Source organism: Manihot esculenta, chromosome 7, assembly GCF_001659605.2.
Source record: "Manihot esculenta cultivar AM560-2 chromosome 7, M.esculenta_v8, whole genome shotgun sequence".
NCBI classification, from domain to species: domain Eukaryota; kingdom Viridiplantae; phylum Streptophyta; class Magnoliopsida; order Malpighiales; family Euphorbiaceae; genus Manihot; species Manihot esculenta.
Window position 1 is genome coordinate 15,643,590 of NC_035167.2, and position 11,634 is coordinate 15,655,223.

Below are 11,634 nucleotides of genomic sequence, written 5' to 3' on the forward strand. Positions count from 1 at the left end.
TTTTCTAAGCGAAGCAACGCTGCAACCTGCAACATCTAGAGAGCTAAAATCTTAGCCGTCTAACAACCTAGGATCCTTAGTTATCAGCACCACCACCGGTGCAGTCTATCTTACACTCCTGAATTACTATCAACATTGTCTTCATATCAAATCTACCTATGCACACCACCGCCACTCCCATAGTTAAACCTCTCACGGAATAACATAAACCATAGACATGAAAATAAGGCAACGAAAAAAAAGAAAGTTGCAGCTGCCATCCAGCTCGTGTAAACCGCATGACTTAGGGCCACCATGCATCCGAAATTTCGATGAGCCAAAACCACTCCATTAACTCGACCAGTAGTCCGTGAGGATAGAGAATTGTCCCAGGGTCCAATTGGTAAACCTTCCCTCCTTCCATTTCTCCACAGTGAGCTAGACTCATCATCAGCGATTCAAACTCGGGAGAGTCGAGTACGATTGTTTTGAGATTAGGAATTGTACGAGCAGCATTCGACGTGACGAACACAAGTACAGGTTTCGACAGCTGAATTTGGTGGAGAATCTCAAGTTTAAAGATAATTGATTTTTTAGGAGAGGTAACGACACCGAGAGAGAAGATATAGAAAGAAAGGACCGAAAGGTGAATAGAGTTAGGAGAAAGCACGAAGGCAATATCTCCTTTTCTGAGGCCAAAATGGTGGTGAAGCGAGAAGGCCAACTTTTTGTGAGAAGGACGAAGTCGGGAAAATAAATTCGGCAGCGAGCGACGGCGTCGATGAGAGCGTTTTAGGTTTTTCTACACCATTTAAGAATTTTACCTTAATTAACCAACGATTAATACCTCGCCTTGGTTATCCAAGGTGTAGCGTAGAGTCCAGCATCAAGTAATATAAAAATACAATATGGCCTGCTACCGACAGATGCTCCCCCACTTTCAATTCAAATTTGTAAAGAATCGCCAAATATTTTTAAATCCTAATTTATTGTGCCAAGAAATAAAATTTTGGATTTTTATGCCACTATTCTTTATTTTTTCAAGAAACAATTTCATTTAGTCTGCTAGTGAATGAGGATTTGGGATAGGTGCAACACTTCCTTTATGCCTTATAACTGAACTACGACACTGCCTTTCAAATGCCAACTAACGTTTTATATCTAGACGGTGACACTGCCTTTCAATTGTTGTTTTATATCACAAATTGCACCTATTCGCATGCCAATTTTCGTTCCTTTGACAAGCTTTCCAAGTTATTCATTTTAGGTACTTCTGTATGCTTCTATCCTAAGTTATAGTCAAGTTTTGGCAATATTAAGGGTCTAATTCACTCATGGTCTCTTTATCAAAATTGTTCTCCTATATCTTAGCTAATTCAGTGATTTCTTTTGTGGCTTTTTTTTTCTATAATCTTATAAATATAATTATTTGTATGTTAATTATTTTAGTCATATTAAACTTATTAAATTTCCAATAAGTAATTTATTCAACATGAAAATCTGTTAATATGGCTTGAATTTACATCGATACTATTTGCTAATTAAAGTCTTAACATATATTATATTTCGACCGCACCCGAAGGCTGCCTACGTACCTCCAATAGAGGATCAGGTCCACGTAGCTCTTAACAATGGATAATAACATAAAGTTTATACTAACATAATTTATTCTTGCTAATAATCAACCACAATATCACACTATGCTATACAAAAATAATCTTATTCATTTATTGAATAATCTATTGGAGGAATAAGGGTTATATCTAGAATCCAGGAAATAACTAAGGAAACATAAATAATTATATTTTCATAGCTAACTTTGCACAATCCAATTAAGAAACTAAATACAAATATTCAAAACATATATATATATATATACACATATTTATATATAAACAGATATCAATATAACCTATCAATAATAATTACTTGTACCGATTAAAGTGTTTAAAATCTAACTATATCACCAATATAGATAAAAACTAAACTTCCAATAAACAACAATATTATCTCAAATAATATCACTTCCGCCAAAATAATTTATCTAATCTTATCAAATATAATCTTACTTCTGAAAAGGAAAAAAGAATAAACTATTGCAGTGATTAATTCGGTTTTCCAACATAGACCTTCAATATAATCTTAAAGGCAATTCTATCCACTTCCAAGTGATGAATCGAAATATTTATCAAAAAGTACATTAGGAATTCATACACTATTTATGTCATGTTCTTAAAAGTTTGATAGACTCTACAATCTTCCGTATTTTTTTCCTAGCTAGAGTAACTAATATGTTATTAATGAGATCAATTAACCCCTTAATCACACCTACCATCTCATAACTATCACCTATTTTATGTGCGTATTTTCCTTGTATCTTCAATCCCCTCTTACATAATGTTTAGATAATTAAACTTTCTTTAAAACTCTTGAATCTGTTATTATGATAATTCAAATTTATTTCTCTCGAAGGTTAAGACTATGTTTCGACATCAAACAATCATCACAGTAAAAAGTGAACAAGAAGATTGGTCACTAACATGTTCTAGCCTATTTCACCTACTCATACCTCTCCTTTTTTTCATTTCTCTTATATCATAATATTTATAAAATTCCTCTTTTTAATGATAAACAACACAAAAACAATTATGTTTTTTGAGTACATTGTCGCTCTCATAGAATTTTTCTATACCTTATTGCTAATATCTCTAGTATTTTATTCTAAAAGGATATAAACTTTTATTTCAAGTCGATTCATAGCAGTTAGAAACTTGTCATGGTACAACTGCATCAGATATAAGGCATCTACTATATCCTAGCAGATTCTTAAAAGTCATGCACACAATTTCCACTCAATGCTCCAATGTCCATAATGTAATCTGCAGCTTACAATACAAACGTTTGTAGCTTTGAATAGATTATCGCGATCACGACTTTAGACTATCACCTCTATCTTCTAACACAGGTTGAATGTCAAATAACATTCTTAGCCAACTTACAAAAAGCCTATAGTAGAGTTATATCAAGACCTTAACCTATAAGGTATACACATTTGCTTATACTTGTTCCTTCTCCTTAACACCTAGAAAGGCCTAAACGTTAGCTCTGATACCACTAACTCTAACACCCCTATAAGGTTACTTAACTAACCGAAATGGAGAAGTACCGTGGTGCTTCTCTCATTTTGTCAAGTAACTATTATCATGTATTTCATGACATTTAATATATTTTTGGACAATGCCATAAAAAATTTAAACCTTTATGAATTTTTGCATTTTAATTAAAATGATTTTACTTGGTACAATAAGTTAGGATTTAAAAACATTTAGCGATTCAATTCAAATTTGAAATGAAAGTGGGGGAGCATTTGCCGGTAGCTAACGTGACGTTCCATCTGTATTTTTTATTACTTACTGGTGGATCATACGCTACACATTGAATAGCCAATATGAGAAATTAACCACCGGTCAATGGTAAAAATCCAAGTTTGCTGTTTAACTAACCTCACTTAAAGTGAAATTTCGAAATTGCTCACGGAACAGTTCAACTACGCTTTTTCTAAGCGAAGCAACGCTGCAACCTGCAACATCTAGAGAGCTAAAATCTTAGCCGTCTAACAACCTAGGATCCTTAGTTATCAGCACCACCACCGGTGCAGTCTATCTTACACTCCTGAATTACTATCAACATTGTCTTCATATCAAATCTACCTATGCACACCACCGCCACTCCCATAGTTAAACCTCTCACGGAATAACATAAACCATAGACATGAAAATAAGGCAACGAAAAAAAAGAAAGTTGCAGCTGCCATCCAGCTCGTGTAAACCGCATGACTTAGGGCCACCATGCATCCGAAATTTCGATGAGCCAAAACCACTCCATTAACTCGACCAGTAGTCCGTGAGGATAGAGAATTGTCCCAGGGTCCAATTGGTAAACCTTCCCTCCTTCCATTTCTCCACAGTGAGCTAGACTCATCATCAGCGATTCAAACTCGGGAGAGTCGAGTACGATTGTTTTGAGATTAGGAATTGTACGAGCAGCATTCGACGTGACGAACACAAGTACAGGTTTCGACAGCTGAATTTGGTGGAGAATCTCAAGTTTAAAGATAATTGATTTTTTAGGAGAGGTAACGACACCGAGAGAGAAGATATAGAAAGAAAGGACCGAAAGGTGAATAGAGTTAGGAGAAAGCACGAAGGCAATATCTCCTTTTCTGAGGCCAAAATGGTGGTGAAGCGAGAAGGCCAACTTTTTGTGAGAAGGACGAAGTCGGGAAAATAAATTCGGCAGCGAGCGACGGCGTCGATGAGAGCGTTTTAGGTTTTTCTACACCATTTAAGAATTTTACCTTAATTAACCAACGATTAATACCTCGCCTTGGTTATCCAAGGTGTAGCGTAGAGTCCAGCATCAAGTAATATAAAAATACAATATGGCCTGCTACCGACAGATGCTCCCCCACTTTCAATTCAAATTTGTAAAGAATCGCCAAATATTTTTAAATCCTAATTTATTGTGCCAAGAAATAAAATTTTGGATTTTTATGCCACTATTCTTTATTTTTTCAAGAAACAATTTCATTTAGTCTGCTAGTGAATGAGGATTTGGGATAGGTGCAACACTTCCTTTATGCCTTATAACTGAACTACGACACTGCCTTTCAAATGCCAACTAACGTTTTATATCTAGACGGTGACACTGCCTTTCAATTGTTGTTTTATATCACAAATTGCACCTATTCGCATGCCAATTTTCGTTCCTTTGACAAGCTTTCCAAGTTATTCATTTTAGGTACTTCTGTATGCTTCTATCCTAAGTTATAGTCAAGTTTTGGCAATATTAAGGGTCTAATTCACTCATGGTCTCTTTATCAAAATTGTTCTCCTATATCTTAGCTAATTCAGTGATTTCTTTTGTGGCTTTTTTTTCTATAATCTTATAAATATAATTATTTGTATGTTAATTATTTTAGTCATATTAAACTTATTAAATTTCCAATAAGTAATTTATTCAACATGAAAATCTGTTAATATGGCTTGAATTTACATCGATACTATTTGCTAATTAAAGTCTTAACATATATTATATTTCGACCGCACCCGAAGGCTGCCTACGTACCTCCAATAGAGGATCAGGTCCACGTAGCTCTTAACAATGGATAATAACATAAAGTTTATACTAACATAATTTATTCTTGCTAATAATCAACCACAATATCACACTATGCTATACAAAAATAATCTTATTCATTTATTGAATAATCTATTGGAGGAATAAGGGTTATATCTAGAATCCAGGAAATAACTAAGGAAACATAAATAATTATATTTTCATAGCTAACTTTGCACAATCCAATTAAGAAACTAAATACAAATATTCAAAACATATATATATATATATATACACACATATTTATATATAAACAGATATCAATATAACCTATCAATAATAATTACTTGTACCGATTAAAGTGTTTAAAATCTAACTATATCACCAATATAGATAAAAACTAAACTTCCAATAAACAACAATATTATCTCAAATAATATCACTTCCGCCAAAATAATTTATCTAATCTTATCAAATATAATCTTACTTCTGAAAAGGAAAAAAGAATAAACTATTGCAGTGATTAATTCGGTTTTCCAACATAGACCTTCAATATAATCTTAAAGGCAATTCTATCCACTTCCAAGTGATGAATCGAAATATTTATCAAAAAGTACATTAGGAATTCATACACTATTTATGTCATGTTCTTAAAAGTTTGATAGACTCTACAATCTTCCGTATTTTTTTCCTAGCTAGAGTAACTAATATGTTATTAATGAGATCAATTAACCCCTTAATCACACCTACCATCTCATAACTATCACCTATTTTATGTGCGTATTTTCCTTGTATCTTCAATCCCCTCTTACATAATGTTTAGATAATTAAACTTTCTTTAAAACTCTTGAATCTGTTATTATGATAATTCAAATTTATTTCTCTCGAAGGTTAAGACTATGTTTCGACATCAAACAATCATCACAGTAAAAAGTGAACAAGAAGATTGGTCGCTAACATGTTCTAGCCTATTTCACCTACTCATACCTCTCCTTTTTTTCATTTCTCTTATATCATAATATTTATAAAATTCCTCTTTTTAATGATAAACAACACAAAAACAATTATGTTTTTTGAGTACATTGTCGCTCTCATAGAATTTTTCTATACCTTATTGCTAATATCTCTAGTATTTTATTCTAAAAGGATATAAACTTTTATTTCAAGTCGATTCATAGCAGTTAGAAACTTGTCATGGTACAACTGCATCAGATATAAGGCATCTACAATATCCTAGCAGATTCTTAAAAGTCATGCACACAATTTCCACTCAATGCTCCAATGTCCATAATGTAACCTGCAGCTTACAATACAAACGTTTGTAGCTTTGAATAGATTATCGCGATCACGACTTTAGACTATCACCTCTATCTTCTAACACAGGTTGAATGTCAAATAACATTCTTAGCCAACTTACAAAAGCCTAGGCCTGAACATAGCTTCATACCTAAGGCAACTTGATGCAAGTACCTGGCACCCTTCATCTGGCAGTTACCAAAGCACTAAAGGTGCTTTAATTAACTTGCCTTGCCCAGAAACTTGAGAAACATTACCATATCAATTTACCTCATCCAAGATGACCGACTCACCTTTGGTAATCCTAATCTAAAGCAAACAAAGGAAATACAGAACAACTATAGTTGTAGATATTTGCTTACCAAATGCTTGGTGTCAAATCCCCAATTTGCTTAATTTCTTGTTCTGGATTTCCACCAAAGAGGGGAGCCCATAATGAGAGAATATCAAAAACCTGGTCTTGAAGCTCCTACAAGTAACAAGAATAGCAGCATAACATACACGTACTGTCTACATCAACTGGTGAATCTAATAATAATTGTATACCTCCTTTGGCATAGAAGATAATAGAGAGGATAGAAGTAGCCATCCAGCTTCTTTTTCAACTGTTGCAGCCACAGGGTTGCGACTAGGTTTTGTTAGCATTTTCTTTGCAACTTCAAGTGCTGACCTAGGCAATCTGAGTACAAAACAGGATCATATAGGTTTCCAAAACAACCCGTATATGAGACAAAAATACAAGTCAAGAGTACCATAGCCATACAAATATGCGGTCAACAACCAAAGGGCTGAATATTATTCTCATGAAATACTGTTCTATAGAGATTTGCAGAACAACCAATGTTTTGACCGAAATATTTGATTCCGGTCTCAAAGAATCCTAATTTAGTTGTACATAGAAATTTATTTTATCATGTGAGAATTAAGATATGGTTCAAATATCAACATTTGCAATATATTAGTCAATATTTAGGAAGGGAACTACGAGTTTCCTTTAACCTGGTAAATTTTGGGTGCATGCATGGCTTTTTTTTTTTTTTTGATCCTTCAGACACTAAAATTAGGTTTTAAAAATTCTATAGTTTTGTAAGAAATACATTATTGTCCTCTATAGAGAAAGGATTAGAGTATCAGAATTCAGAAAAATAATTGACCAAAATGCTTTATTGATAACCAAGATGTAGAAACAACTCCAGAACCACAGAGAAATAACAAGTACTGAGTAAACAAACATAGTAACAACTGCTCCAAAGCAAGTAACAGAAGAAACTATACATAAATGAAAAGAACAACTAACAATACGACACAAACACAATCTCTAAGAAGTGCTTTAATATATTATTGAGCATTAGCCTCAGCCCGAATATAAAATGCAAAATAGAAAAGCTAGTTTATTGATATAAAGTAAAGATGCTTTCGTGCTTATCATTTACTTGCTATGTAGCCATCTTTACATAACTTGGCCCAAGCAATGCCCAAAGAGTTTATGCCTTTCTTGGTTGGACTTAAGCAACATGCAACATTCTTTCAAGTCCTAAATTTTGAGCAAGAAGCAGACATATACGGGGATGAGAAGGAGTTTCTTAATTCTCACAATTAGCACAAGTGGGAAAAGGGAAGACCAAAGTCTGCATTATACTAAATCTTTTTGGTAATTGAACTAACTATATTTGATCACCATAGAATATCAAGCACCAAAAGGAAACAATATATGTGGCATATAGAGAAACGAAATCAATTATAAAAGATTGACACTATTATAAAGGATTCACTGATTCACTGACCCAAGATTTATTAAAAAATAAAAATGGTACAGGGGCTAAAGTCTACACTTCCATAAAATTTCACTTTCAGAAAGAGAAAGATTTAAATGCTAAATTAACAGAAATCGAAAAACAAAGGAATTACTTGAATTCTTTCAACAGAGGATATAAAAGTCAAGATTTCCATAATATTTCACTTTCAAAAAGAGAAAGATTTAAATGCTAAATTAAAAGAATTCTACAAACAAAGGAATTACTTGAATTCTTTCAACAAAAGATATAAAAACGAAGATTTCCATAAAATTTCACTTTCAGGAAGAGAAAGATTTAAATGCTAAATTAACAAAAATCTAAAAACAAAGGAATTACTTGAATAGCAGAGGATATAAAGGCCAAGATTTCCGATCCTTCAACAGAAGATATAAAAGCCAAGATTTCATATCCTCAACGCAGTCTTTACGTCCTTGGGTTTGTCTTTCTTTCTTTGCTGATAAGAAGTCGGAAACATGGCTTCTGTACAATTGTTGGCGTATACCAACGGAACGGATAGTGGGGGTGAAATGGGCAAGTCAACCGGGAAAGATGGCAGCCGGTTTACGTCCTTGGGTTTGTCTTTCTTTCTTTGCTGATAAGAAGTGGCCTATACCAACGGAAACGGAACGGATAGTGGGGTGAAATGGGCAAGTCAACGGGAAAGATTGTTTAAGCAAGGAGGAAAACAAATAATTAATTACTAATTAGGAAGAAATTAAAGGGGAGGAAGACAAAATGAAGATGGCAGAAGGGAAGAAAATAGAAGAAATGAGAAATTCAAGAGAGAAAGGTGAAAAATAAAATGAAGATGGCAGAAGGGAAGAAAGACAAAAACCTTGAGAGGATTTGAATTCATTTTGAGTTGCAATACTACTCCCATAATAACTGTGGACGACTTAAAACTGCCAAACAACACGGGCCGGATCCGCTGGCCCAGTGGTTTTTATTTTAAAAAATTAGGGGTATTTATGTAATTCTATTAATTTTATATAATTTTAATATAAATCACTATTATTTTCGATTTTTCTACTAGCTGTGAATTAATAATTTAATCTTAAAATTTATTTTATTAAACGTTAAATATAGCAAATAATTAATAACCAGCGGATAGTTAAGCTTTTATTAAATTATTTTCATCTATTGTTGTTAAAATGGCAATTAAAAATATATATTATATAATTTATTTATAATTAAAGTATATATAAATTAATAATTAATTATAAATATAAATTAGAAAACTGATTATTAATTAAATAAAAATTACTTTTAATATGTATTTTTATTATATAAAATAAATAAATTTTATAAGCAATTTTATAATATTTATATTTATTTTATAAGTTTAAATAATTTATTAATATATATTAAAATTTATAATAATATGAAATATTATAATTAATAAATATAAAAAGATGATATCAGTATAAATTATATATATAATTTTTTGTATGATCAACTAATAAATTAAAATAAAAATATTAAATATTTTATAAAAAATACGATTGTATATAAATTTATATAAAAATTATAAAGGATACCTTTATATAACACGATATATAATATTTTATTTAATATTATTAATATAAAATATAATTTTTATATATTAAAAATATATAAATAATTGATGAAATAAATAAAATATTATATATTTTATATTATAATTTTTTTATATTTTAAATTTTTATTAAACTATAATATTTCTATAAAAATAAAAATCAAAATAAATAATGAAATTAATAAAAAAAATAATATTGAAATAAAAATATGTAATTTTTATTTCAATATTTACGGGCCATTGAAATAAGTATTTTTAATTTCTCATTTAATTTTAAAAAAAAATTAATTTTATTAGTCATCTAACTAGAGGCAATTAAAAATATTTCACTTTCAAGAATAAAAAAATTTAAATACTAAATTAACAAAAATCTAAAAATAAAGGAATTATTTGAATTCTTTCAATAAAGATATAAAAACCAAGATTTCCATAATATAATATTACCAAAATTAGAATTTATTTTTTAATATTTATGTATATTCTAAAAATTAAAATATTTACTACTAACTTTAAATTAACTAAAATAATAAAAATTATTATTCACTTTGAAATTTCAGTTAATATTTAATAATATAAACAATAACTTATTATCTCATAATATAATGTTATTAAATTTATTAATTCTTTATAATTGTCAATATATATATATATATATATATATATATATAATTAATTTTTAAAAATATTAAAATAATTATATTTAAAATTAAGTTGATTTTTAAAATTATTTTAATATTTAAACATATTATTTTAATAATTCTTATTTTAAAAATTAATCTAGTTGTATTTCAATTTATTTAAGTATTTCTTTTAGATTTTCTTAGTAAGATTAATTTAAATAATAAAATTATTATCTAATATTACCTTTGTTTAAAAATTGTATTCTTGTTATATTCTTATATATTCTTTCAAATTTATTTCATTAACAATAAAAGATTTTACATTAGACACTATAGCCATGTTAGATTCAGGCGCAGATATGAATTGTATAGACCAAAGAATTATACCAAGTAAATACTTCCAAAAAACTAGACAAACCTTGTCAGCAGCGAATTTAACAAAGGTAAAAATAGATTACAAAATACCAAGTGCACATATATGTAACAATGGAATTTGTTTTAAAACTACTTTTATGCTAATAAAAAACCTTAATACACAAATCATTTTAGGAAACCCATTTTTACAAATGTACCCATTTAAAGTCACTCAATTAGGATTAGAAACAAATGTGCTAGGACAAGATATTATTTTTCAATTTATAACACCAATTAATTATCATGATATTAATATATTTCAACAAACAAATATAAGCAAAATAAATAATTTAAAAAATCAGATAAAATTTTTAAAAAGTGATTTACATTCTATCAAAATAGAAGAACAATTAGAAAAACCAATTATTCAACAACAAATAAAAGAAATTCAAGAAAAATTTGAAAAAGATTTATGTTCAGATTTACCAACAGCTTTTTGGGATCGAAAACAACATATAGTAACTCTACCATATGAACCAGAATTTAATGAGCAAAATATCCCAACTAAAGCTAGACCTATACAAATGAACCAAGAAATGGTAGAATTCTGTAAAAAAGAAATTCAAGATTTATTAGCTAAAAAATTAATCAGACCAAGTAAATCACCATGGTCCTGCGCAGCTTTTTATGTAATGAAAAATGCAGAGATTGAGAGGGGAGCACCCCGATTAGTCATAAATTATAAACCCTTAAATACCGCTTTACAATGGATAAGATATCCTATACCAAATAAACAAGATCTATTAAATAGACTTTACAAAGCACAAATATTCTCAAAATTTGACATGAAATCAGGATTTTGGCAAATTCAAATAGCCGAACAAGATAAATACAAAACTGCTTTCACTGTACCTTT

At 30.1% G+C, this 11,634-nt stretch overlaps 1 protein-coding gene and 1 long non-coding RNA gene across 36 annotated transcripts in view; both read right to left on the reverse strand.

Annotated features, from left to right (window-relative positions):
* LOC122724082 (protein SWEETIE-like) overlaps positions 1-9,063 on the reverse strand; it is a 29,766-nt gene extending 20,703 nt beyond the window's left edge. For 22 of the 35 annotated variants that reach the window (XR_006351358.1, XR_006351354.1, XR_006351352.1 and 19 more), the window contains exons 1-3: positions 8,526-9,062; positions 6,940-7,072; positions 6,756-6,862 (exon numbers count right to left, since the gene is read on the reverse strand). Coding sequence is in view for 3 of the 35 variants with exons in the window: in XM_043958614.1 (XP_043814549.1) it covers positions 6,756-6,862; positions 6,940-7,072; positions 8,526-8,596 (311 nt within the window). In the remaining 32 variants the exon portion in view is untranslated. Of the gene's footprint in view, positions 1-6,755; positions 6,863-6,939; positions 7,073-8,525 lie in introns of all 35 variants that reach the window. The other 13 variants (XR_006351355.1, XR_006351340.1, XR_006351327.1 and 10 more) reach the window with 3 other exon arrangements.
* Positions 1,176-6,749, reverse strand: LOC122724086. Its single transcript, XR_006351361.1, has 2 exons — positions 6,463-6,749; positions 1,176-2,926 (listed from the first exon to the last, which is right to left on the reverse strand). It is a non-coding gene; the product is annotated as an uncharacterized LOC122724086 (long non-coding RNA).
* Positions 9,064-11,634: the final 2,571 nt, after the last annotated feature.